At 46.3% G+C, this 27,851-nt stretch overlaps 1 protein-coding gene across 1 annotated transcript in view; it reads left to right on the top strand.

Annotated features, from left to right (window-relative positions):
- Positions 1–19,322, top strand: part of anos1 (anosmin 1) — a 34,958-nt gene extending 15,636 nt beyond the window's left edge. Inside the window, 12 exon segments of the mRNA XM_040201770.2 lie at positions 2,598–2,660; positions 2,962–3,184; positions 6,623–6,807; positions 7,183–7,312; positions 9,465–9,670; positions 11,125–11,269; positions 11,871–12,017; positions 14,504–14,592; positions 15,683–15,854; positions 16,105–16,325; positions 16,955–17,096; positions 18,087–19,322. Coding sequence (XP_040057704.2) covers positions 2,598–2,660; positions 2,962–3,184; positions 6,623–6,807; positions 7,183–7,312; positions 9,465–9,670; positions 11,125–11,269; positions 11,871–12,017; positions 14,504–14,592; positions 15,683–15,854; positions 16,105–16,325; positions 16,955–17,096; positions 18,087–18,145 — 1,782 coding nt within the window. The 3' untranslated portion in view covers positions 18,146–19,322.
- Positions 19,323–27,851: the final 8,529 nt, after the last annotated feature.

Raw genomic sequence — 27,851 nt, 5'->3', positions numbered from 1 at the left:
CCCCTGCCCTTAAAACATTGCACAAGAGCTTGGAGAATTTTTTCATGGCGCTATCCCAAGCATGCTTTTCGACGGCATTGATATTGTGGTTTTACATGGTGCACCGAACTCTTCAAAAGGGAATCGGGCAATTGATTGATGAGAGCACCTTTTGTAATTACATACAGCCGTCCCATTTGCTTTGGCAAGACATCTGTCGTCGGGGCTCCTCTTCCCTCCTTAAGTGTCGGGTTGTGGGTGTGGCCGGGGCGAAACGCTGACAGATTTGTCGGTTTTTCAGCACACCTGCAGGGAGCTCTCCTGGCTGCCCCAACGAACGCTCAATGCTTTTTAAGAGCGCCTGTTACGATGTAACCGCTCATCAACGAGGAACAGCAACAACTGTCCCAGAGAAAGACTCGATTTCAGCAGTGCTTTGGGAACCTTTGCCCTGAAAATGGAGAAAAAAGCGGCGAGTGTTAGGCTGAGACATTGCTAAACACACAGCCAGCATTCTGATCTGTGTTGCAATATCCTCGGTACGCAATGTGATGTGTTAATTCATGCTGCTTGGCATGCAAGCCCGAGCATCTCGGGCTAACGATGATTCTATTTTCACTTCCTCATGAAAAGCCCATGGAATGCATTCAGTCCGTGCACACAAGATCTTTCAAAGAGCAAGATGAGCTTGATCCCCGGGCTTACGTGTGTATGTTCAGTGATTTGTAGAAGGGATTTGGGAGCCTTAACATGTGCGTCTATTGGCTGAATGTCCTTTAGACACTGCTGCAGCACACAGCCATTGCCTCAACGCCTCATTGTTCCCGCGTGTGGGGCCGGGATGCCTTCGCTGCAGGCTCTGCTCTCAGAGGACGCAGTTGACAACAGAATTAATGATGCAAGGTCACAACGATATTAATAGCAGACGATGATAAGACAGAGTTTACACTCTGGGCGGTGAGGAATATAGCTTTGACAGCGCTATTGAGCTCATGTGTCATCTTAAATCTCTTGAGGTGTTGCAGTGGTTCCACCTGATCAGCTCTGTAGAAACCACATCACTGTCTTCTGTAGGTTCTCAGCTGTCATAACTACATACTCACCCTCCAAGGTGTTCAGTAATCCCTCCGGCAATTTCCATTTCATATTAGCCCCGGAGGGATGTCTGTATTGCTGAAATACCATCCGTCCCAGCCTCTTCCACCCTCCGGAGCCAGCTGCTCAACACTCGGCACATAGTCCACACAGGGGCTTCCCGAGACGAGGCTGGCCAAAGCCGAAAGCCGAAAGCTCTGTGAAATTGAGCGTTGGCAGACGTGCGCGTGCTCTTGATTGCAGCGTGGTCCTCCAGAAGCAAGGTTTATGTTTCATCGTGTGCCCGACCGGCGCACTCCATAAAAAGCAAATAAACTTTTCACTGGCGATGGCATAATAACGACTGAGTTGCACTAATGAGCGAATTAAAGAGTCATAAATACCACTGTGCCCCCTGACTGAGATGTGAAATTTCTTACATCATCTTAAAATACACTCGGTGGATGCCCTCATTTCGCCATCCTTCAGGAGGGTACCTGACATAACGCTACGCTAATCTGGTTACCTTCTTTGAGAGGAGATACACCTCACCCTCCCACCGACCAACATATTGGACCGTCCCGAGTGTTTAAAGCGTCTCTTCTCAGCGCTGCAACTGGTGCAGGACTCTAAACGAAATGGAGTCGAATGAGTGACTTTGGCAGGTCTCTGGTTGGTGTGGTTTGGGCTGCTCCCAGTGCAGCATAGCAGCCGCCTGGCAGTGGTTTGACTGTTTGACTCAGCCTGCTCTTCTCTTTCACACCAGCTCTTTGTGGCCAGCAGCACCGGGAGCAAATCAAACCCTCGCTTCTCCCAGTACCATCTCAACATATTTTCTTTCCTACGGCCGCATCTGCCTGATTCTATTGGACATGCATGGACTTTTGTGTTAAATTACATTGGCTTTTATTGAATTTGATCCATCCAGTGTGATTTATAGTATTTACAGTGAGAATAGTATGACTAGATTGGTAAAGTTTCATTTTACATTTTATCATCCCATTATGTTTGGCAAAATGACTTTGAGTTCCACTCGTGCTGATGCTTTTTTTTTTCTTCCTTTTATCCCGTGCCTATGCCAAACATTCAGTAGATTTGTTCCACGTGTCAAAGAAGGGAATCCCAAGAACATTATACCGACTATATCATTAACAAAGCGCTCTCTGTTGAAGAGAAGCGAGGCTGGTACCGGTGCCAGAGTGAATCAGCGGAGGGGATCACAATGAGGCGTAGACGGTATGCGCCAGGCTTGCACCCGTCAGGACGCCCCCCGAATCCGAGCATCAAGGGTGTGCCTGACTGCTAACAACGGACAAACCCCCTCGCCCCTATGTTTGCTTTAGCAAGAAGATTGTTGATGTGCTTTGAAGGTATGCCAGGTAACACAAAAAGAGGTGTGACTGGTTGTTTTGAAGGTGCAGGAGGAAGTGGCTGAGCGAGGTGCCCGTCAGTTCAGCCGGAGAGCCTCATCTCCGCGGCATTGATTGCTCCTTGATGTGGCTGTTCTCTTTGAAGAAGTGACACCCTTTCTCTCCTTTTCACAGTGTCTGGAGCCCTGCAAGGAAACCTGGGACCTGAAGGAAAACCAGTGCCAGGATTTATGCGAGGTATGCAACTGCCACAAACACGGGCTGCTCAGACCGAAGGGTTTTTCGGCTTGTACAAATTTAATGGGAAAATTCAATAAGAGGAAAGTCTGAGAGGAGTGTGAAGTAACTCTTTCTGCGCCGTAATGAGCCTCTCTGTTTTGAAATGCACCCACCGCTCCGGTGAGTCACGCGCTGAAATGTAAACAGGACGATCCCTGTTAGCTCACAGAGACGCCTGTTCGCAGGCAGGCGGGCAGGTCGGCCTGTAAATGTAATCCGTCACATATCCCCTCCCTCCTTCTCGTCCTCCCCCCGCTAGCCGCTCTTTCCCAAGAAGCACTACGAGTGTCTCACGAGCTGCGAGTTCCTGAAGTCGGTGGAGGGCGTGAAGCAAGGCGACTGCCCCGCCCCCGAGAAGGCCAGCGGCTTCGCCGCGGCCTGCGTGGAGAGCTGCGAGGAGGACGGAGAGTGTTCAGCTGTGAAAAAGTGCTGCTCCAACGGCTGTGGCCACACCTGCCAGGTGCCTAAGAACCTCTACAAAGGTAATAGCTCACGGGGGGGGTGGGTAAACCTGCACCACCTCGTAGTGCCACAACGTCATTTTGCCCCAACAAATTGTTCATTAAAGGTTCTAGTCCATATAGTCCCGGATTACGATCATCAGTTTAATGGTGTTTTTTATTGAGCCATCACAAAGCAGTTGTAGTAGTATAGCATGTGGTGTATACAATGCTATGCAATCAGGCAAGGCAGAAGCATCATGCTTACCGATGCCTTCCCTGCATTCTTTGTATTACTGCTCGGGAAAACACACACATTTTGTTATTAGGAGGCAACAAGTTTGTAATATTGGCATTAAAAGGTGATGGTATGTAAAGTTTGCATTCAACCTGCCTCTGCTTTCCCCAGAGGGGCCCAAAAAATGTTTAATAGCAAAACGCAGAAACACAAGCGTCATTTATTTATTGGAGGAAAAACGGAGGTTGACATCCAGGATGCACTCAGCCTTTAGACATTGGACTGTGAGCATTGATAAAGATGTTTAATTGGCCGTGAACTCAGCAACTCATCTCTTGTCATATGTGTCATAACTGGTAATGGTCCAATGCTGACGTCAGCTGTTTAATGTGATTAAATGTAGCAGTTTGCATAACTTTTATTCACAGTGTTGAACCAATTGATCCTTCGCTGTCAAGCATTATTTTCAAATCTCAATGACGTAAATTCCAGCTTATCTTGAAGAATTTTCGACAGCTTGCAGAGAGCCATAAATCTTTATGTCATCTCTTTGTATCGCTCCTCGCCCACACATGCTGTTCCTGTGTTAAATTGGAATATATCTTCAGCCTTGAATTTGTGGGATAAGCATAAGGCTTTCACAGACGTACCAAGGAATCTTTGCTCCAGTAAAACATTTTAATAGTGTTGCCCGAGGCGACCTGATGTTCTGAGGGTGCTGAGCTGTTATGTGAGAGAACCAATAGCCTCTGAACTTGGAGATGGGAGCTGGAACTCCATTACATACACTATCTGCGCACAATTGCTGGCAGCCTGAGGCCAAAACAAAGCTGAGGAGATGTTGAAGTGAGAGCGCTGGAAGATGAGTCTAAATCGAGCTTTGAACAGTGATCGGCTGTGCATGCTTTGAATCCCGCTGCACTTGGACTAAGCACGTTTCACTGTGTGTAGTTCAGAGACGAATGAGCGTGGGATTTTGAGCTTGTGCACACAGAAGAGCACGCTATTTTCTTATTATTTGGTTTGCAAATGGAAAGACGAACGGCACGTCGATAGGGGGAAATATGAAAGCAGGCGTAACCTTGAGAATCGACCCGGTCAATAAAAGCCTTTCAGCCCGCTGTGAGGCGTTCAAATCCAGCAGCCCACACGTCTCATCCTCAGTCCTCATTTACACTGAACCACTCTCAGCGTTTTGGTGAAAGTCCGGATGGACTTCCTGACCCGGTCCCCAGTGTTAAAGGTCTAATAAGTTGCTCATGGTTTGAAGAGCGTAATCGTTTCTATGTGTGCGTGTAGCGTTTGCCATGATGAGCCATGATGCTGGAAGCCATTAGCCAACGCAAGCGGGCAGAAATGGAGCGTTTCCCCCCCGTGAGATGACTCTCAGATGTGTGTGTGTGTGTGTGTTCAGGTTAGGGTTCCCAGCCCACGTGCATGTCATTGATGGAGGAAAACGTTGAGACACTGGACCCCCACTGGGCTTTTGATGAGCAACACAGCATCTTCTTTCTTTACATTAATGGAGCCCGATGCTGTTTCACGTGATGCCGTCCGGAGGATGTGTGTGCAGGCTTGTGCCTCTAAAACGGTGGTTCATAACGCACTTCCCTTCCCCTATATCTCCCTCTAGTTCTGTCATTTTCTGACCCAGCTTAAGTGTTAAGGTGCGTCTTTTCTGATTTAAGAGCAACGCTTACTTCAGCTCGATGCTGTTGGAGAAACTGTCAAAGGAGCTGGAGGGGGTTCGAATAAACGAATATGTAGAAAAAGTAGATGTCGGAGGGGAATTGATTTCAGCTCAAGGTATCCTCGCACTGTCACAACACGCCAGTTAATCAGTCCATCAGATTACGGTGTCTTCAAGCAGTGTTTGTAGTCCTTCCTCGACACTTATAATTAGAGCAGTCATTATGACAGTATGTGCGTGAGTATTGCGAATTATGCTCTTGGAGTGTAATTGTTTGCATGATTAAGACCTAAATGCACGCCGTGCATCTTGCTTCAGCAGCAGTTGCATGAATCACGGTTCGGAGGAAGCGCTCAGCCATTGAAAGAAATCGAACGCCGCATGATTCTTGGACCGATCTCGACCCAATAGTTATGTTTGGAAAGAGCAAGCTGGCGGGAAGGTGTTCGCTGTGTGCAGGAGTGCTCGGGTGACTTTGAGCTAAGACAGAGGGAGAGGTAGGAATGCTGTGGTTTCCCTTGGTGTTCAGCATTGCCCAAGAAATGTGACACATTTGATCGCAAGCAGACACACACACACACACACTCAACAAGCGACGGCGTGAAACCACAGGACGACGACCCCCAGCTGTTAGTGTGCAGATAGCTGTGCAGATCGACCGGACCAAACCAAAGTACTGTCTCAATGAGGACGGGGCTCAAGGACCCTCCTCAATCCCCCTGGATTTGGACTATACGCATCAATCACTTTCACATTGTGTGAAGACCGAATAGAGACGTAGGAACATCAAGTGCTCTGCATACAAAACGCGCTGCTGATTATGTTGTTTACCGACACGCCGCGTTAGCTTTGAGCGTCGTGTTAATGCTGTTTAGAAACGCTGATTTCCATACAGCTCTGTCTCTGTCGAGCGGCCCTCGACAGAGACAGGTTCCAGGTCCATCATAAAGGTTGGAAATTCTAGTTGATTTATTGAGAACGCTGGGACGTATACCGCCTTCTCCAGGACTTTTAAACTTGCTTTTCCAATCTCCATCTCATTATTGCTGTGCCCAACGCTCAATCAACAGCTCATTTCGTCTCCACTGCAATAAGTTTCCTCGAGAGGGTCAATCTGACTTGGCTGAGAGTTTGGTCCAGTCCTGCACTTAATAAACCTCTAATTTATTGCACATGGCCACATCCACTTCATTCCAAGAGCTGGATGTGGAGTGCAGGGATGCAAATGCTACTTTACATGCATGCGTGTTTGAGAGGGAGACGCATGCCCCAACGCAAACTGCTCGTGTCATTACTAAGAAGCCAAGCTACTAAAACACGTTACCCTGGCCAGGTATGATCCAAAACCCTTCACAGTAGAAAGATGATGCTGTTGACCCGCCGCGTGAATTAAATCTATTGCAGTGAGGTCATGTCTCATTTTCCTATCTGTTCGACTGTGACTCTAGAAAGGAAAACAACACATGTCACCTTGCAGTTCACCTGCAACGTTCCTCACAGCGGTTATATTAACTCCCATCACGCTGTCGCCTGTTTTTGCTTTTACTCTTAGGAGTCCCTCTGAAGCCCAGGAAAGAGCTGGGTTTTGTGGAGCAGCCGTCGGGCCAGCTGGAGATCCGTTGGTCCTCCAAGTTCAACATTTCCGTGGAGCCCGTCCTCTACGTGGTGCAGCGACGCTGGAATTATGGCATCCACCCCAGCGAGGACGATGCCACTGAGTGGCAGACCGTGGCACAGGTAGGACTCTACACACCATACGTGCACAACACTGCAGCATGTGAGCGGGAGCAATGTCTCTCTCCTTTTTTTTTTTTTTGCTTTGCAGATCCCATCAAATGAGTGATTCTTTTGATCAGACATTTGGGATTTGGATCACTAGGAAATGTCAGCTTCACATGTCCCGGCGTGCCACATGCCGCAGCTGTGAAAGTGCTAGAGTTTCACTGACGGGCTGCTGCACACGGTTTCACATTCCTCCCAGTCGCAGTGTCTTTGAAAAGTTTGGCAAAGAGAAACATGCGAATGACTGATGTGGCGGCAAACTCTGATGGGGCTGTGACCCTGCGTACACCCTGACCCCTGTGGTTTTCTCCTCCCCCATCTGTCCCTCAGACTGCAGAAGAGCGCGTCCAACTGGCCGACGTCAGAGCCAGCAGATGGTACCAGTTCAGAGTTGCTGCAGTCAATGTCCACGGGACCCGCGGATTCACTGCTCCCAGCAAACACTTCCGCTCCTCCAGAGGTCTGTGTGTTTGTGTGTATATACATATGCATGTGTGTGTGTGTGTGTGTGTGTGGCCTTAGGTTCCTGTTTGACACCCAGTGAGACCCGGGGGCCATTTGTTATGGGTTAGGACCTTGGAACAGGTGGAGCCTCTGGGAAAAGGTTTTTGATACTTGATTTGATGTGACCAGACAAATCCAAGTGTATGTGCTGGAGCTTTCTTCTCAATTCTGTTTTTCACCTGCTCTTTGCACCTCGTCTCTCTTTAGAGGGCGAAAAGACTCATTTAGTGAAGTGTTGTGCAGCAAAGACATTGGGACTAAAATATGATTGGTGAAGCTTAACATACCCGCATCACTTCTGACTGTTTTGTTTGATGTGTTTATTAAAAACTTCTTCTTTCGTTATCCGTGTTAACCTGGATTGTAAAAGCTTCCCCTCCTCAACCGCAACACGTTCACCCAGTTAGTTAAATGGTAATTCCCCGCGGTTGCCAAGTAGAAAGCGAGTAATGAGGAGCGACTGGGTGAGGAAAACGTACTTCTTTCTACGTTAAAACCAGATCTCTGTTTACGTCCTCAAAGGAGGGGTTTCCCCCTTCTTACAGTCATATAAAATGTAATATGTCGGAATTACTCTGGATATTGCAGGTTTCAAATGAATGCAAGTGCTGTCTTGAGTCCAGAGGGAGTGACGTAACCCGCGCGCGCCTCAGATCTCTGCCACAGATTAGGCAACGAGCTCTGATGGAGCTGCTCCGCTCCCGTACCTTGCGCTCTTAGCGGTGAATGACGCTAAATCCCGGCGTTGTGCTCCACATGGCATCTGTTAAAGCGATGGCCGATCGTTGAGTGGTTCCCGTGGAGCACGCAGTTGTGAATAAAATATGTTCAGATTGAATCTAATCCGGATCGGGGACACAGAGTGTTTGTTTGTGCCTCCAAGTTGAGCGCCTGTAAAGGTACACCGTGTAAAATAGTGTCTTCGTTGTATTTGGTCAACTACGTAATGCACCGTGCTCCTTAGCACACTTTACCAAACTTGTGTTATTCATTCATCCATATACGGAGTTTTCTTTTGAAGTAGAGCACCAGGCAAACATCCTAAGTACTACGCGGTTTCCGCCCAGTACCGAAAACCTGTGCCAAATACAGAAAGTACCGGTGGGTTTAGTGCGGTGCGTGTGCGCCCGTTGACCTGCCCTGTCAATCACCTCGTCGTGCATTTACTCCCCAGAGCGCTCTGGAAGGCGGTCAAACAGAGCCGTACACCAGGTGGGAAAAAGATTCTGCTGCAGGGATGAAAACCGACCTCCAATCAGGCCAATCAGTGCCAGAACGTTGATAGATTGATGGGAGCCGTCATGGATTTGATGAGCTCCTGGCCTCTCTGTCATGCCATTGTTAGTATGGCCATATCATCTGATTGCAATTTTGCACGACCATACTTTAACTAAGGGCAATTTGTAAGAACTGCTTATTTATCTTGCGCAGCCGACATCAGCTGGCGCGGAGAACCGATTTGTCCAATTTTGTTGTTTGACGGGATTAAATGCGTTTCAGGTGGGAGAGGGCACGAGGAGGGGACGGCCGGCCGGGCTGTGGCGTGAATCATTTTGTCATTACGGGGCCATTCCCATTCTGGCGTCTGGCACGGGGCCCTGCCTCTCCTCGTGCACCGGCAGGCTGACATCAGCTCGCTTACAGTGCATTCGGATGGTCCCCGAACTGTCTTTACGCTAGACTCACACACACACACACACACACACACACACACACACACAGTACGGGAATGCTGGAACCAAAGTGAGCTGCATGTGTTTGTTAACCCCTGACCTGCACTCTCGGTGCGGCCGAACACTGTCATTGACGCAACATGACACCTGTCATAACATCTCATGGCAGATTGTCAGTAGAGGACTAATTGCCTCACACGGTGTCATACTGGTGCCCCTCCCTGACTGCAAGGCTGACTCGCAAGTGGTGAAAGGTGTCTTGGCCCGCAATGCGTTCGACCTAAAATTATCCTCGTAAGAAAATCTGCCTCGACTCGAGATTTGTCACACGCGAGAACCAGACGCCCTCTTTGTTTTGCACTCTAAACGTTTACAGATGTGCTAAAATCCGTTGGCGCTGACCGTGTTGTTTCATGTCGGTTGCCGTGTCCTCAGATCCATCCGCCCCTCCCAGACCGGCGGGCTTGCGTGTCAGCAACGTGACGCTGGGCGACGAAGGCCTGGTGACAGCCCGTCTGAACTGGACCCTGCCAGAGGAGCCCGATATCCCCATTCATCACTACAAAGTGTTCTGGAGCTGGACGGTGCCCACCAAGAGCCTGGTGCCATCCAAGAAGAAAAGGAGAAAGACCACCAACGGGGTAATCTCCTCGCCCGGCTCTCAGTGATCTGTTCTTTCTCTTCCTTTTGCCTGCTCTCTCTCAAGACGTCTTTTTCTCAACACATCACTGTAAATATGATCAATGCAGTGGAAGAAAGGATAAACACGGAATAGGAAAATTGGGTTTATTTATATACTCACAAGCTATCCATCACACACAGAATGATACAATGTGTTATTGGTTGTTTTAAAAACTGATGAAAGAACCCCTCAACGCACTGTTACGCTTTGAATGAAAACAGATTAAGTATGATAAATAGCCGTATTCATGGTTGTTAATCACAATCTGTGGTTGTCAGATAGCTCATTTACTATTGTTCCTCTATCTTGCAGTTTGCGTTTTTGACAAAAACATAAATCTCAGTAGTCTCAAGGTCAAATATGCACGTATCTATACTTCATATGCTGCTATTGTCCTTTACTTTATTGCCTATAGAACATCTCAACTAAGGCGAGAATCAGTATTAGCAGAGTAAAATATACAACATCCAGGAAAAATTCTCTCTTTCTTAAAAACTAAAGTAAGATACACATGATTCTTATCGTTAACTCCTTGTGAAATTCTTTTCTTCATGGTCCTTTTGGAGGGATGTAAGACACACGGCCCCCGACTGGCAATCCCATAGAAAGGATGAATGCAATTTGGTTTTATAAGCTTAAACAAACAGGCGAGCTGAAGGGTCACAAAGTTAGACTTCCTAGTTCGAATAACTCAGAAAGCCATGGAATAATATTTGGATAGTATTTGTTGTCCAATGTATTTATTTTTAGAACACAACCCATGACTTTATGGATAAATCATTGCCTGCGGTCATAAATTAGACTCTTCTGCGCATAACTAAATAATCATTCGATCTAAGCGTCTTGTGAGCACATACCTGTGGTTTGGTATCGGTGACGAGCATTTCATCGCAGACTCGAGCAGAGAGACCGATTGTCTAGACACACCTCTATCGAGTCTTCTCCTGAATTAGTCTATGAAATGCGTACCAGATGTGGCACAGAGGAGATAAAGGTGGGAGACACCAGACACCCATTGACACATGTACTACTGGTTTCCACTTTGGCACCTCGGGGCTTTGAAAGCGGCCTGCTGGTGGAGGAATGTCAAAACACGCACAGTCAATAACAAGAATTCATCGAGCTCACGCTGACGGTGGAATGCTGCAAGTCAAACACAGGAGAGGAAGCCCTGGGAGGCTCTGATAACACGGCTCCCTCACAAGACCCCGAAGCCCATCTCCTCGCCGTGAGACCTTGCCCAGCTCCACATGTGCTCCCAATAAACACGGCTTCCCCACAGGGCCCCGGCTGGCCCAGCCCGAGCGGAGCTGGAGCTGTGACTGGGACAATGGTGGAGCTGAGAGAAGGAGCCCCGAGTGACAGTGTGGTAACATACCGGAGCCAACATGCAAGTGTTTTCCATTGTTGCAGGCTCAGAGCTGGGTGGAACTGGAGGGACTGCAACAAAACAGCAGTTACACCGTGGAGCTGCAGGCCGTCACATACTGGGGACAGGTGCGTCTGAAGAGCTCCAAGGCTTCCCTTCACTTCAGCACCTCCAAGAATAATGAATCAGGTAAACGTTGGTGCTGATTTTCTTTGCATAATTCAGCTGTCGGACTCTTGGTTGCGTGTTTTCAGGCGCTGGGGATGGCAATGCCAGTCGGGTCGCTCTGAAATCTGAAATGTGGGAGACATGTTTGGTCCCCTGAAGCTAAACCTTAACAACTCTGAAGAACTTTCTTCCCTAACGTCCCCATGTTGACCAGTGTGAAATGTCAACGATTTAGATCACGCACTACCTAAAATATTTGACTGGATAAATCTAGCAGAATCCTTTTTGTTCTTGTTGTCCAGGAAGTTTGAATTGTCAAACACATTACTGGGAGACAGCAATCATGAGAAAGGTGCGCTGACTGCGCATGTGCATTCAGCATTGCGTGTTAACTCAAATCACGCGTGGCTCCAGGAGGAAACGAACGTCTGACCTTGGCAGCGTTACGCAGTAGCGTGCAAACCCATCGGGGTCACGCAACGTTCACGCATCAAGAACATTTGTAACAGCTTTGCTATTACAAATAAATAACGTGTGTTTTAGTTGCCATGCTGGAGAGTTTGCCACAACAGAGTCGCTCTCTTAGCTACAGCACTCACTGTTTCTCTTTTTCTCTTTCCAGTAAAATCGGTGCTCAAGTCAAAGAAGGAGGAGATATCCCCTCTTGGTTCGACCTTGGCCAAGCGCCCCTCTGGCCCGCTCGAGGTAGGCACGCCCTTTTACCAGGATGGCCAGCTGCAAGTCCGTGTCTACTGGAAGAACCGGGGAGGTATGGACTCTACATTGATTTACAGCCATGTTACAATGTAATTAACACTCCATTATCCCCCATCCATCACTATGACTCATGCACGCCATAATTAAGTGTTATGCCCGATTTTCAGTTACTCAAACAATGAAAGGTTCAACCTTTTTTTTTTTATAAATGCGGTAGATAGCGTAAATGAAATAATAGAAACCGTGTGTCATTGTGAGGGCTAAGTAACGTGAGAGCCGGGCAAATCGGTGTGTAGACCTGCACACGGAGCCACCGTTTAGCAAGAGGAACAATAAACACACAAAGCCCGAGCTCCGCGATGGGATTTATTGACAGCTGTATCTAATAGATCCTCGGATTAGAGTTGAAGTGGTCCGTTTGGTTTTACAAGAACTGATGTCATCGGGAACACAAACGTTGGTGGGTTGCCTGCGCGGCGAGGGGGGTTGAAGCCGACAGGAATGCCTGTCCCCCGGGGGGGGGGTGGGACGTCCGTTCGCCAACCCTCACCAGAGTGGAGATATGGAAACCTTGAAAGCCGTGCTCCTTCAAGGGTAACCTGTCAAGTCCCATTCGCTGCTCTGCGTTACGCTCCTAATGCATGTCATCGCCTAAGCCAAACTCCACATCTCCGAGTCAAGAATGCAAACCCTGGCTGGAGGGGAGGCCTGGTGAGACACCAACTGCTGAATCAGGGCGCGCGAGAGACAGCGAAGGGGGAAGATGGAGTTGGCCCGCGGCGGTGAGGGGAGGTTGGCCCGGACACCGAGAGTTGAGTGATGATGACGGGCGGGGGGGATCAAGTGCGGCTCAGGGAATCACAGCGTCGCAGCGCCGAGTTAATCCCGTTCCAGCTTTTCCCTTTTTCTGCCTCTTGTTTGCCGCGCCGGTCTGCAGCGTGCGTGAGCCACCGCCGGTCATTAGCGTGAGGGATGACCCGGGCTTCCACTCTTGACAACCCGAGATCCACTACTGTAAACACACAGACGGCCCCCGAGGGCCGTGCTCCCGGGACGTCTGGACTGTGTGACGGAGAGAAGGGACAGGTTAACTGGGCCGCCATTAAACTCTCACCCGTGATGCACAGCAGCCCGTCCTCTGGTCTGTGTGTCCAGCACACAGAGAGAGAGAGAGAGAGAGAGAGACAGACCCCAGCGTACGGCAGCGCCGATAATATACCGCCGTCTGCCCGACAGCCGGACAAAAGGCAGCCGTCCGGGCAGCGGCGGCACTTGGTGGGCTCGCTTCCAGCCGTGATTTATCGAGCGCTGCTGAGGTTCTGTTTCCCCCCCCCCACCTGATTTCCGTGTCCCGCTCCTTGTTCTACATACCGTCCCCCGTCTCTGTCAGTCCGGCCTAAGCATGTCTTGTTTATTTTCTTTTTTTCTCCCCCGATTTCCCGGTTCCCTGTAATTCCTCTCTTCTGCTTCCAAGAGAGCTCAGGGGCTCCACGTTACCAGATCTGTTTCCAGGCCTTCAAAGGGTCCCTTTTATCTCCCCCCCGCCAAGGGGCGAACGCAGCACAACTCAATTATTAATCGGAGCGATATTTCACATATTCGAGCGACACAGTTAAATGAATAATAAATCTGCCAACATAAGAGGAGGGCGATGGGGCGATAAACAGTGTAGTCGTCGTACTTCCCGGTAAGGAAGCGAATGAGAGCTTTGGATCAGAATGACCGGGGCTGCAGAATGCGAATCCTTAGTTAGCCAAAGTTTGGGTCGGAAGACTTCAGCAAACAAGCAAGAAATCAGGCTGATAAACCGACGCAAGGGTAAAGAAGAAAGTTGTTTTTTCCTCTTCACAGACACACGTTATCGGGATCATCGGTGATGGAAATATGGATGTCAGATGGCAGATAGGGAGTGTTGTAAGATACTTATCAGTTAATCATTTCGGCTTGAGAAACTCTTGCAGTATCCAATGGATGTTCAGTGGGGGCCGCGGTGTTGTGTAACTATTTTAAAAGTTAGAAACGTACTGTACTACGGTACTAATTCATGAAATCAATGGCTACTTTCCGTTAAACACACAATATTTCAAAGTCGTTCCTCCTCCATGACTTCCTTTATTTTACCATTATATTCATTTGATGCAAATTAAACTTTTATGCTGACACATTCATTAACTTAAGAATTTGGTGTCTAGCTAAAGATTGTGATTATTGGATAGTTTATTATAGAACGTAGTGTAAAATGCCCCACTGGGGCCAACTGGTCACCAGTCAAAAGCACCATTTGTGGCAAAATAGAGCCAAATCATTATGTTTGTGGAGCTGTGACTGTTAAATATTTGCCATTCATGTTTGATAAAGACAGTAGATGTGTGCTAATGCACAATGACTTGAATGACTGAATGAATACGGAGACGTGATAATATAACACTGACAAAGCTCATGCTGCACCCTAATATGATGAATACCTCCATCCTCCTCTCACAGAGATCTGAGTTGTGACTTTTATTGTGACATGACATAGTTCCTCCTTGTTTCCAGACCCCACTGTGAGTCGCTACCACGTCCAGTGGATGCCGGAGTACTGCGGCCACAACGAGACCCGAGGACCGGAGAAATCCGTCACGCAGGTTGGTCTCCGGCCGGCCGCCTCGCACGCCTTCCGACTGCAGGTCGGAGGCCCGGAGGGCGCAGCTATGCAAAGCACGTGTCTTACCTTTGTGTCTGCCGCTCGGGAAGCACAGCGCCCGCTAAAGAAAACAACTCTGCCGAGTGAGGCCGTGTGTGGTTTGCACTGTGCAAATCACTGGCTGGTGTTTTTGGAAAATTACTAGTCAATCATGTGGTCAGACATTGGGGTGTGTTGGGCAATTAAATGCTTTTACTCAAACAATGTTACCCGGAGGGGGGGGAGCATTTGCATCCACAGTCCGGGTCCATGTGTTGTGACCAGGCTTGTTGCTCCTAGCGGGAAGTAGAGTCTGGGTCGGGGTTGGGAGAGTTTCGGGGTTGATACAGGATGGCAGAGGACTGGCAATCAACACATTCTTTGGGGACCCGTCCTCTGGTTGCTAGGAAATATACATCAATTTTCTGTAGATCACTGGGAAGGACTCCAGGCTTGTGCTTTTATGTGAGCACAGCGCCTCGTTCGCTTCTAATCAAAGCTGTTTCGTATCAGAGAGAATACACACACACACACACACACGCACACACTTTCAAGAGACTGCCTATTAATGTAGAAGCTACGTTTTTGCAAATACAAGATCTAAATCTAAATCCTGACTAGACAGTCAGCAGGATTTTGTTTTTGTCTCCTTGAATGAGATGAGAAAGGCGTTTTCTTCCGTTGTGATCAGTAGATGATTGAAGTTTAAATTGAGTGTAAAACTGCAACACAGCATTCATTAACAGGATTTTGGAGGCCACTCTGTTTAAAGAACTCCCTTTGGTTACTGCCTCTTAATTAAGTTGTGTTCATGCCACATGTGGAAGCTATAAAAAATCATTTACATTGTAAGCCGAATAGGAGGATAGCGGTGTAACCCCGACCATGTGAGCGTTCAAAGTGGTCCTGTAATGTGGGACATGTTCCTGAGGCCTGAGCGGGAATCTGATCTGCTCGCCGCTGTGTATTTAATTATCTCTGAAGCTCCATGGGAGCTGACCTGGGTGACATGTCAAAGTCATCAAGGCTGAATAATGTGTTTCTTGGCTCAGGAGAACTACATCAACCTCCCGGGCCTGCTGTTCTCCTGCAAGTACAAAGTCACCGTTCACATGCTCAAGTCCAAAAGACGCTCCAAGGACGAAAGCACCACCTTCCTCACGCCGTCCTGTGCCACCATCCGCAGCAAGGCTCAGAAACACGTCCCCTGCCCAGGGGAGGGAGGTGAGTGCCTGGCTGCCTGCACACTATTGATGTGTATTAGTGCCGACGTAGTAATCAGACGCCGCGGCATATATTATCATCGCCGTGATGGACAATGAAAAACCTGCATACGAGCCGCTTAGTTGCTGCAGTCACGAGCGGCATCAACCTTCTCAAGTCCAGCTGTTGGCGAGAAAAGCGCATTTCCCCAAAATGTCAAACTACTTGTTAAATATCAAGACCGTGACCGAGGCCACGTTTCTCCTCACAGCCCCGGGCGCTCCGAAGGTTCTGGCTAAGCCGGAGAACCTGACGGCCTCTTTCTCCATCGTTGAGGGGAACATCACCGGCAGCTTCCTGTGGCGCGTGTCTAAGCTGGCCCCCCATCAGCGAATCACAGGCTTCCAGGTCACCTGGGCCGAGATCACCACTGAAAGCCGGCAAAACAGCTTGCCCAACAGCATCATCTCCCAGTCCCAGATCCTTCCTCCGGTGAGTCTGTCTTCATTCAAGCGGGATTGATCTTTTTTTTGTTTTTCCATCCCATAAAAGCCATAGGAGTAGGGACCACGCTGTCATATGTAGTCTATAAATCGTCCCTAAACTGTGTTCTACTTCCAGAGTTTCATTTCTGTCAGAGCTGAGGGCGATTTGAGGATAAAAATGTTTTGGCCACCTTGCACGGCTCTCCGGATAAGCAGCGGCGCGTAGACAGGTTGAGGGAGAGATCTGAGCAAGTGTTGTGTCCTGCCGGACAGTTCTCCTCCCTGCACGTCTTCCTCTCTTTCATCGTCCGTGGGAGCCCCCGAAAAAAAAAAAGCGTCTCTTTGACATAATCTGCTCCATCAACAACACGTTCCGCCTATCTGCACCTCCCGGCCTCTGGAGCTCGTCTATAAATACCCACACCCACCGCACGCTTTATCAAGCTGGCAGCGAAAAAAAGGGAGAAACGGCGAGCCTTATGAAAACAAAGTCTTTGTTTTTGTCTGTGGCTTTTGCAAAGACGGCACGCCCCCCCCCCCCCCCCAGTTTTACGGGCCGCTGTAATTGGACAAGCGCGTCCTGTTGAATTTCAACTGATTGCATGTCTTCTGCTGTTCTCCCTCTCACTTTGGCAGGATCATAACTCGCTCGTTGTATCCAACCTGCGGCAATCCACCTACTACAGGCTGGAGGTGCAGGTCATAACAACCGGAGGGGAAGGTCCTGCCACCGTCAAGACCTTTCAGACCCCCAACATATTACCAGTCATTCAACACCGTAAGTGACTCCATCGTGTCCACTAATAGGATTTTTGGGGGGGTTTTGGTTCCATCCAGTGGATTTTACTGCTCAGCGCTAACATCATACTGTAGATCTATTCATCCTTTTTAAAAGACAAAAAAAGTCATTTTAGAAAAAAAGACAGGTTTAATTTGAATATCTGCCTTTGCAGAGTTTGATTAGAAGATTGATGCCAACAACCGTTTTGTTTTGCTCAATTACAAAGAACAATTGGAAGAAACAAGTAGCCTATCATTGCCCTACATTAACAAAATCCACCTGCACACAGTTCTATAGCTCACTCATTAAACTGCGACCTAGAAACTGCTCGGAGCCTGGAAACAGTCCCGCGCAAAATAATAGTTTACCTGAAAGCGACTAAGCAGAGCTCCCAAAATGTCAATCTATTAATACCGGCGATGGCTCATGTCACATGCCGTTTCTGTGTGAAATAGGTCGTTTGAAGCGATGAACACACAGAGAATAACAGCAGCTCCTCTCCGCGCCAGTGTTTTGGTTCCTTTTTGTTTTTTCAGGCACAACGAGCTGCCGTTTAAATATTTCGAAAATGCTGTTCTGTTAGGCTACCTGCCCAGCACCAAATGCCTACCAATGGAGCATATCGGAGCATTTAGCTGCCGTGCTAGTTGGGGTTTGATGTTTTAAGCTCAAAGAATTTTTGAATCTTACATCCAGAGTTCCAGAAAAACAACTCTTGAGTAAATGCCAACAAGCTTGTTTGTGCAGCCTCCAAAAATCAGTAATTTAAAGATGAGTTGAGCTGAGTTGCACCTCGTTGCTTTGTGTTACGCAACATCGTTTTCTACCAGAACGCAGACTTTTAGCGCTGGATGTTTAGCTCAACAAAAGGAGAGGGGGCGTAAAAAAGTATTCATGACACAGATAGCGCAGCGAGCAGCCAAACAAGCACACTTCTACCGCGCGGTACAAAGGTCTGAATCTGAAGAAAAATCTTCCTTTTTCTAGGACCCAGACTGCGGCAGCATCACTCCCACCACCAGAAGCCATCAGTAGAGAGGCACTGAGCTGCGACTCGAGGCGAACCCAATAGGGAGAAGCATTAGTGTCTCTCTGCTCCCGTCTGTCCGGGAAGGAACGTGTGGAACCAAACAGAAACACAGCGCACCGGACCACAAACTGACCCCCGCCCCCCACCACCCACCCCCATCCCTCCCTCCGCTTGTGAAATATGGGTCCATCGTCTCCCGGCTCCGCAACACATCAGCTATTCCCTCGTAACCCCTCTCCCTTGACTGCTACGTGTCAGTGGACGGGTTGCTCTGTACAGTGAAATTTAACCTGCAAGGTCTCATATTCTGCGTCTGTTTAGTATACAGCTTCCCGAACACATCTCTGACTCATCAAGTTAGTGAGTTCTGGGAAGCCTTTAAATAGTTGTGATCCAGCTGTCCTCATACGCAGCCGTAAGATATTAAGTGAATTTTCAATTTGTCGATGTTCAGCCAGTTGATCAGCAGCGAGGAATTAGGTCATGGTCTCCAGAGAAAAGCAGTCAGTGATGACCGAAGATGGATGGTAGGAAATGCCAGAACGTAAAGGTTTTTTCATTCACCGAGAAAGAACAGTAGAAATTCCTCTATTTATTTGTGTTACCCGTTAAAGAGGCGCTTAGGCATACAGTCAGTACTGATGGATAATGTAACTAAAGTCATCGTTGTCTAACCCAGAATATTTCACATAGTATGTTGCATGTGGTACATTTGATTTTCTTGAACTGTAAATGAATTACTCGCTTCAAATTGAAGGCTTGTAATGGTTTTGCATGACAACCGTTAGCATCTGTTGGCATGAAATAATGTCTGTGTTACCTCTTTTCAGTATGTTAGCAATATTTCATTAAAAGATTAACAAAGAATTATAATGGGAGTAATACATGTTTATTAATGAAATTATAACTTGTGTGGAAATGATGAATTGTACATGTTCTTGGCTGTAGAAATATTTGTCGTGGAACAGTCAGTGAATGTCTATATTTATTTATGTGTGTATTACAAAGTTTGGTTTGGATGTGTGTGAATGTGTATGTTCCGTGTGTTCTAGTCGCAAGTTTTTGAACCGGCAAAAAAATCTTGTAAAGACATTTTGTAAAAATGGAATTGTAAATACAGTCTAATGTTACATGTTATTTTTCCATGGTAGACACTGTAAAAATGCTAAGTAATAAAATAATCCTTAACCAGTTACCTCTTCTGTTTGTTTAATTGAAGGTGCTGAGAGCAGTGAATACACACGCTGCCTCCGAGCACTCAACTATTTGGCAGATAGTGTTGCTTATTTTGGCCGTGAAAAGCCATCATGGCTGAAGCAGAGTACAACATGTTCACTGATCGGGCCGGGAGCCTGATAAATTCACTCTGCAAGTCCAAATAAACAGGTCATCTAGCTCAACCGCCAGAGTGGATTTACCATAGCTGAGGTCGGTCACCCTTCAACAGGAAACTCTGCTTCTCAGAGCACTTTTGTATTAGAAAAGCATTAAATCCCTCCTCTGCTGAGCAGCCTGTCAGCCTCATGAAATGAAAAGTAAAAATGTATAGAAGCAAAAAGAACATTTTGAGCCTTGGTCCCATGAATGCAGGGTGTAGTATTTTTGTTTTTAAAGTTACGTCCATTGGATGAAATAGTTAAACATGAATTTTAAGCAATCAAGACAGTCGTTTTGAAAGGACATGTAGAGTATTTTCAAATGGTATTCAAAAGGGTATTTGTAGTTTCTGCACAGTATCTGTCAAACCTGGCATTTTGGAATTAAAAAGTACATTTCTGCAAGAAAGTGTTTGTAATTCATCTCTATTCTCTCATAGATTGAATAGAAGAAACCCGATTAAAATTAATTGTGTATTGAGATCAATTTTATATTTTATTTTTTCCAGCCTTAAACTGAAGCATTTTCCTGAGTTCCATTAGCCACTTCAATTTGCCTGCGAGATACCGAAAGAGACCAGTGTCCCAAAATACACCATTATTATACCAGTGTGCAGCATGCCGAGGCACAGTTTCCTTTTCTGCCCCTGGTTAATAAGTGTCCATTAAATTACACTGGGAAATATGTCAGTTTTAAACAAAATGCACTATATACAGTATTATGTCTGTGCGGTTGCACATGTTTGCTTGTGCTGCCTTTCATACGTGTGTGTTTGTGAAGAGATTTCTCTGTCCAGATGTTTAGATTTCACGTCAGTTCACGTCACCGTTTTCAACAAGCGAGCGACAAATCCTAGTCCTGTTTTTTTCACACACTCAACCTCTTCAGTCAGTCAAAGCTTGGCCGCTCACTTCTCAGGGATGTTGTTTATGTACAGTTCTATTATGTCACAGGAGATTAGTTCCTCTTGGTCTGTGCACGCTAATCCCCCTCTCTTTTTCTAGGAGCCCGGCCAGTGTTTAGCCAAGGCTCCTTTCTGTGTGAGCCAGCCCAGCCCCTCTCTCCCTTTCAGGCTGTCACAGCCCCTTTCCCTGCAAACACCCAATACCGTGGACCTCGAGTGTGAAAACCTCACAACAAAAGGTCCTCCAGCCTCTTTTCAGGCATGTTGCAAGACGTCCAAGTCTCCAGGGACTTGGAAGAAAGAGAAAAAAAATGCAACAACTAAATAATGGGGCCAGTGGTCGGAACAAAAAGCTTTGTCTCTCATGGTACGAGGCCAGTGAGGGTTTATTCACTTTGCATGACATTACATCCCCGTTGTGGAAGTCAGACAGAGGGATATCGTTTTTAAATTTGGACACACGTTTCTGAAAACAATATTATTCATTTGCTCTTTGCATGATCCCGGCCAATCAAATATTTAGCTCCAGGTTGACGTTAGTGCTCATTCTATCAGAATTGAGAATAAAACAGTGAGCCTATTCAGCGGAGCACAACAAAGATAGTCTGTTTCTCCCACACATTTCCTCTGACCCCTTTGCACCCGTTCTGCAGATTAACATTGCAACAAACCATGAATTACTACTTATTAAATCTACGCCACTTTTATGGATCTTCTTAGAATATTAGAAAGAGTAATTGTAAGTTTTTGATGATAGGTTCATCCGAGCATGACTTCCAAGCACCAGGCAAAAAACAAAGTGGACGGAGTTTACTTTCCCTTTTCGAATGACACCCACGGTAACCTGAAAGATTAAAAAGGAAACGTTAGTCTCATGTGAGTTTCGGGTCAGTGAGATCATCGAGCATTTGTTCCAGATTACTGCCACATGGACTACATCCATTTGCACTGGTCCTCCTTCAGTAGGATGAGATGGAATACATTGTCTGTGAGATTGATGAAAAAATAACCACAGTGCCCCCTCCTTCCCCCCCCATTAGGAAAGGCAATGTTGCTTTAATACTGCGGCATGGTGAGAAATCTGACCTTGCCCCGGGCAGTGGCATGTTTCTGGTTAGGCTCTGCTGAGCCGACCAGGCAGGGGACACATGAAAGGATCTCCTTGTCAGGCCGCAAAAGATGTTCAGTCTAAGTCTAATGAAGACCAGAACTCGTGGACAGACACGTTGCACGAGCACTACGACTACGACTCCGTCGATAAGCTTAGCGTGCGTCTCCTGTTCCTTTCAAAGGTTGACAAAGCGGGAAGCAAGAACAAGCGCGTGGACTGAAAGGCGGCGCTTCCAGGACACGGAGGTGAACGCGTCGAGCCGTCCAACGACGGACCGATAACGTGTTTGTTTTTCGTCGCCCTTTCATTTTAGCAACAATGTGCTTCGCTTTTGTGTCTCCACAGGGAACGTTATGTCCTAGTCTCTGTGTCGGCAAAAAGCTTTCCTGGCTCGCGCAAGTCAGCTGCTGAGCCGCTATAATACAAACCTAACCAAATTATTCTCGTCCAAACAAAGTTACCAACTGACACACCTGTGCAATCAAATACAGTCCAGAACTGTAGCCGCCCAATAACTCAAATCTCGTAATGTTCATTTTTGCACTAACACTGTTAGAAAGCTATTGATTCAGCTCGTCTGGGACAGTGTATAGACGTGTTGTGTGAGGCAACATATTGAATCCTCTTTTTATTGTTATTATTTCATCAACATGTAGGTCTTTTATTGCATTGCTGGGGATTTTAATCTATTACAATGCTTCATATTGTACATTGTAAAACAATGTTGTTTTGCATGTAGCAGTTGCAAAGTACAGAAAACTGTGAAGAAAAATACAATAGTGCCCCTTGAGATGTAGTGGAATAGAGATATAAAGCAGTATTCAGGTAAAGTACCTCAAAAGTTCCTTTTAACCATTGGGTCCAGTCTAATTCAGTTCGGTACAACTAGACCCCCAATTCAACCAATCTGAAGCAGAGTCAACAAGTCTAAACATTAAGAGGTTCACAAAGCGGTGAACACTTCTATTATCCTGAGCTTAAGCACACTTTGTTCAAAGGCCACGCTGTGGAGTTTGGGTCAAAGGTAAGCAAGAGGTCCAGTGTGTTTGTGTTTACTAAGAAAACGTCACCGGAGGAGTCGTTATCCAGATCCCTCCGTCCAAACCAAACATCCTTCTCCGCAGGCGTACAAAGTGGAGAACTCGGTGCAGGAAAGCACCATCCAGCTGGATAATAGCAGTTTATAATCCCCTCTGATTAGTGTTAATCCCCTTAATGCTCCTTCCTGAGAATAAACACATGTTGACCCAAGTGACCCTCTCCTAATAAAGGAATTCTGCTATGTCGTTTATTCATCGTGGTCTGTTACAGAAGTTTACAATGGAGCTCTTAATGATCCCATTTACATGAACTAACTACAACAACAGCTGACGTTTTTTTTTTTTTTTTTTTTAATTGGGTGGTGTTTTTTCACAACACAATCTGACTGCAGCGACGAGGGCCGACTTTCCGTTAGCTGTGTTCTTTTCTCCTGTGAAGTCAGCGCGCCGGGGCCGGTAGTCGGGGGCCTCGAAGTTCACAGGTCGCCGTGTACCCAGGAGGATGGACGGCGGCGCGGGTCCCGGGCCCGGGGACAAGGGGCAAAGGGTCAGGGGGTCGAGTTCAGACGGAATCCACACGGAGGATGTTGGAATGGATGTTGTCGGGGGAGAACAGAGCTTCCTTCGCTTCTGCTGGCCGGCCGCTGCACAGCAGCAGAACACATCTCCTGCTGCGCACAGCAACTCACCGGTGTTCATTAGATGGCGCGTTACAGTAGCAGAAGAAGTTATGACAGCATAATTTGATGTGTAAACACTACGCGCTTCAGAGCCTCTGCTCGCCCAAATAAAGTTGCGTGACGGGAAAAAGAGTCGTCTTGTTATTTTTGTTGGGGAGGGATAAAAGTTTTGAGTCAATGCACAATTTTTCCTTTTTTACAGTAAACAATCAAAATCTGGTTGGTACTTCAGCTCAATCACAGTGGCACAATTTGTTTAGAAATTTCTCTGAGGAAAATCTGCTCCGTGTCCGTCTTGATTGTTCCAGATCACTGAAGGTTATCTTTTAAACAGTCAATCCATTTGTCCCTCTGCAGTGTTCTCTCTTCATCAACATCTGGTTCACACCCAAAATAGGAACTGTTCCCGTTTGTTGGTTTTCAGAAAGATGGCAGAAGAGGTAATTATTGCTCACAATCAAAGGCTGCACTGAGATATTTTTTTTTTTCAAAATTTCTGTTGGACTGAATTGGTTGTGCGTGGAAAATCAAAACGAGGGACGGGCTGAGAAGGGAGCATGAAATTGATTACTCTGTAAAAAAAAACGGCTTATATCTGCAATCACAAAAGCATCTACAGGCTACTGAGAACAAGGATCAGCAATTGGCTCCACAAATAAATAAGCGCCAGGATAATCTTATATTTTGTTTTTATTTTGTATGAAGATGTTGATCTAAATGCATTTTTTTTAAAGCCTGCACGTGGCACAGCAGGCCGCAATGTTTATACAGTGAGTATGCAGCATTTTGTCTTGTCTGTCTATGTGTGTGTGTGTGTGTGTGTGTGTGTGTGTGTGTGTAGGTGTGTGTGTGTTCTCCAAGGCTAAGAACTCATTTCCACCCTCGATGATCACAGGCACCATTGATTGTAATGCGGACGAGCAGGCTCGTTCTGCCCGTGGCGTACAATGGAATCTGGACATGTTTAAGGCACTAACTTTCATGTTTTTTTTTATGGTGGTATGAAGTTGAATGCTGATGTTGGAAGCAGCTGGCTCTCATTAACAAGACATGATGTCAAACAGAGGGCCTGGCTCAGGCCCGCTCTCTGCTCATCGGTGTCTCTAGCTGCACGACCCGCCGCGACTTCAGCTTTGGTCGCTAATGTCCCACAAAGCGTCGGACGTGCAGCTGAACCATGTGGGAAAGATTCCGAGCATTCTTCAAATACGCTCGGCATTCCGGCGATTTTGAATTCTGATATCTGCATGTTAAGAAATGGGATCATTAGCGGTTCATAAAACTTCTCGATGTATTCATGTAAATATATTTGATGTAATGCTTTTCGGAGAAGTGAGAAACAAGCGGTAAGAACAACATTTGCTTGTATATTTTGTCCTTGTTTTGTCTTCATGCATTACGAGGGTCACCTGGTCAGGTGGAGGTCACTGGTCCGCTCCAACCAGGAAGCGTTGCCCCCGGTTAGCTTCAGGCACTGGACCTCATGTTTCCGGTCATCTTTCCACTGCCGTCTATATGAACATGGCAAATGATCATTGCCCTGAAACAGGACTTGTTTAGTAGAATAACCCTTTAGTAGTCAATAAGCAATTAGCCAATTAAATAACTCACTACCACCGTAATAAAGGTTTACAGCTTTTTAAAAACTCACATCCTGTTCTGGTGAAAATGCAACTACTGATCTATAAAGCAACATCCATAAATACATTGATAACCTAACGGCTGTAAAACACATCAGGAGGTTTCTTTTGCATTAATGTAATCATGAGACTAGTGACGGCTGAGAAGTATCTCATTTATACCACTTTACTATTTCACAGAAACGTCACACTATTAGAGGGATAATAGGCGTATGCACAGTTAGTATTGCAACATAGTGGGTGTTCATCTCTGTGAACTATGTTAAAGGTGGATCAGAAACAAAAAATACAACAGGAACATCTTGCCCATAAATCCCTTGTATAAATGCACCAAGTGTGCTTTTTCAGGTCCGTTTGCAACGTAAACAGTTCCGTTTGTGTTGAGGTGTTGAGTGGATCTGAGATTTAGATGAGCTGAGGGAACCCTGTGATTCAGTGTCAGGATAGGCCACTGTGCCCGCGCAGCCTGCAACACATTTATGACACACAAGGGGAGAAAAAAACCCATATGCTATACATGTTAGGAAGGTTTACACAGCACGGCTCGACGGAGGAGGATCTCTCTTTTTCCACACTTGGTCGGTAAGTGCCTGTTAACCACGTCCCACCTTTGGGATAAATGACATTATCAGCTACTTAGCTGGGGACAATCTGCTTTCCATCACTTATGGAAGAAACCCAGAGCATATTTCCCACACTCAGTCCATTATACTGACATCTGATGACTACAGGAACCTACTAATAGGATGATTTTTTTCTAAATGACTTGATGTTTGATTAATTCACCCACAATACTAAAACATTTTAGCTGTCATTTGGCAGATGCGAGGTCCCAGTCATATTCATGTGTGCTAAACCAGCAAACATTGTCATCTTTTAAATTCAGAAACAAACGATTGCTTAATGAGACTTGTGTGCGTCTACCAGCCTTCGATATTCTCCCATCTGTGAATTATTCTGCCAAAGATCCTCGACTCATCTCTGTGTTCATCTCTGCTCTCACACAGTCTTTTAAGCAAAGCTCCAGAGACAATGAAATATTGTGTTGATCTGACTAAAAACAGACTTCATAATGTTGAGCTAGCAATTCATCAGATTTGGGACATTCCAGCTTTAAAATAAACTGTGTGAAACATCAGAGTAATTTCATCAATAGTTACTGTCAGTGAGCCGGTGAGAAAAGAGTGTTTCTCATTTCTCCTGAGAACCCTTCACCTCCCCAGCAGTTTATTTTTTAATATGAGGGCATTTCCTTTCATCTGCTCCCCTGTGCATTGTACTTAATGCGTTGCAGATTATCTTCAGCACTGGCCATATTTTACTGTCATCAAGTGTCCTTCGGGAGAGCGTTTCACTGGATCCGGAGCCTGGTTTCAAACAAAGGCAACTTAATGTTTGACAATGAACAACTCATATCTGTTTATGTCGAAAAAATAATGTCATGAATTGACTGAGAAACTTTAGAATTGTAGATAAAAATGTCTTTAGGTTGAGCTTAAGACACATCACACAAATACAAAAAAAATATTCTTTACAATTACCCAAGAGACAAACGATGCATTTTACAACTTCAAAAGTTGGCCGCAGCTTCCATATTTGTGGAGTCAGCAAATTCACCTGTGAACTGAAAGTGTTTTGTGCAGAGAAATCCACATTGAATCAGCAGAGACGGAATAAAAACGTTCATGAGAATCATGTGCGTGATATAAACTGTATATAAGAAGTGACGGTCAGAAATAAAAACACACTGTGATTAAATGAAAACAAGGACCGCTTCCGAACGGCGTGGTTGCGACCTGTCAATCAAAAACAGCTCTGTTTTTTTGGTCTATTTAGTTCTAAATGGATCCATTCAGTAAGAAATTAACATCAGCTTTTAGAATTTTCTGATAATCAGACACATTTCTCCTGTTTTCATCTTTGTGCTGCTGAGCCATGTGAACCACACGCTTATCAAACAGATGCATGTGGTATCGATCCGCTCATCCAACCCATGGCAAGAAAGCCAATGGGCCTGTTTCCCCAAAATGTCAAACTATTCCTTTAATCAAACAGTGTTTCAGACTTCTCACTGGTCACCTGTCCCTTCACTGTGTTGGTTTTATCATGTTCATATTACATAATCACCCGTTTGCCTCAGGGCACAACGCGGTTATGCTTGATTAACTCAATCAGTTATACCAAATCAAGAACAGGAAGCCCCAACATGTAAAAGATAACACCAAAAGCAAACATTATATTAAGCAACCACAGTAATGGTTGCCATATATATATATATATATATATATATATATATATATATATATATATATATATATATATATACATATATATTCCCATTCGCAGTCCTGTGGCCTCGCTGCTCGATCCGTCTTTCGAAGTCCACCAGTGCCGCCTGCCAAGAATAGCACTGGGACTGATGTGCATGGCTCTTGTTAGCGGAGGGCAGCGTTGTGTGGAGCACAGCCCCTCTGCAGGCCGCGCCACGCTGCAGTTGTCGTGGTTGAAAAACATCGTGGGACTGTTGTGCGCAATCGCTCACTGACAGAGATGTCGGGGCTGCTAAATGACACACTTCTCCCTCCACTGATCCTCTGCCAGCGTGAGTCATCTCTTTCTCACGGCGGAGGATCGGTGTTTGAACAGGTGTCCCAAGCTGTTGTTCTTCTTTCTCATCACTCATTTCTGAGATTTATTTTTTGCATTGCTGTTTGTGTATTGGATCCCGTCTGAGTTCACCTCTGTCTCTCTCTCTCTCTCTGCCTCTCTCTGCCTCTCTCTGCCTCTCTCTCACACACACGCGCACATACACGCATGCACACACAAATACACACACACTTTTGCTCTTTTCATGCAAAGGAAATAGTGTTGGCCTCTGGCATCTATCAAATATGAAATATGTGTTCAGGGACAGAGAGAGGGAGAGAGAGAGAGAGAGAGAGAGAGAGAGGGAGAGAGAGAGAGAGAGAG

This window comes from Gasterosteus aculeatus, chromosome 16, assembly GCF_964276395.1.
Source record: "Gasterosteus aculeatus chromosome 16, fGasAcu3.hap1.1, whole genome shotgun sequence".
Classification (NCBI taxonomy): domain Eukaryota; kingdom Metazoa; phylum Chordata; class Actinopteri; order Perciformes; family Gasterosteidae; genus Gasterosteus; species Gasterosteus aculeatus.
The sequence above is the reverse complement of the archived record's forward strand: the minus strand, read 5'-3'. Positions and strand labels throughout refer to the sequence as shown.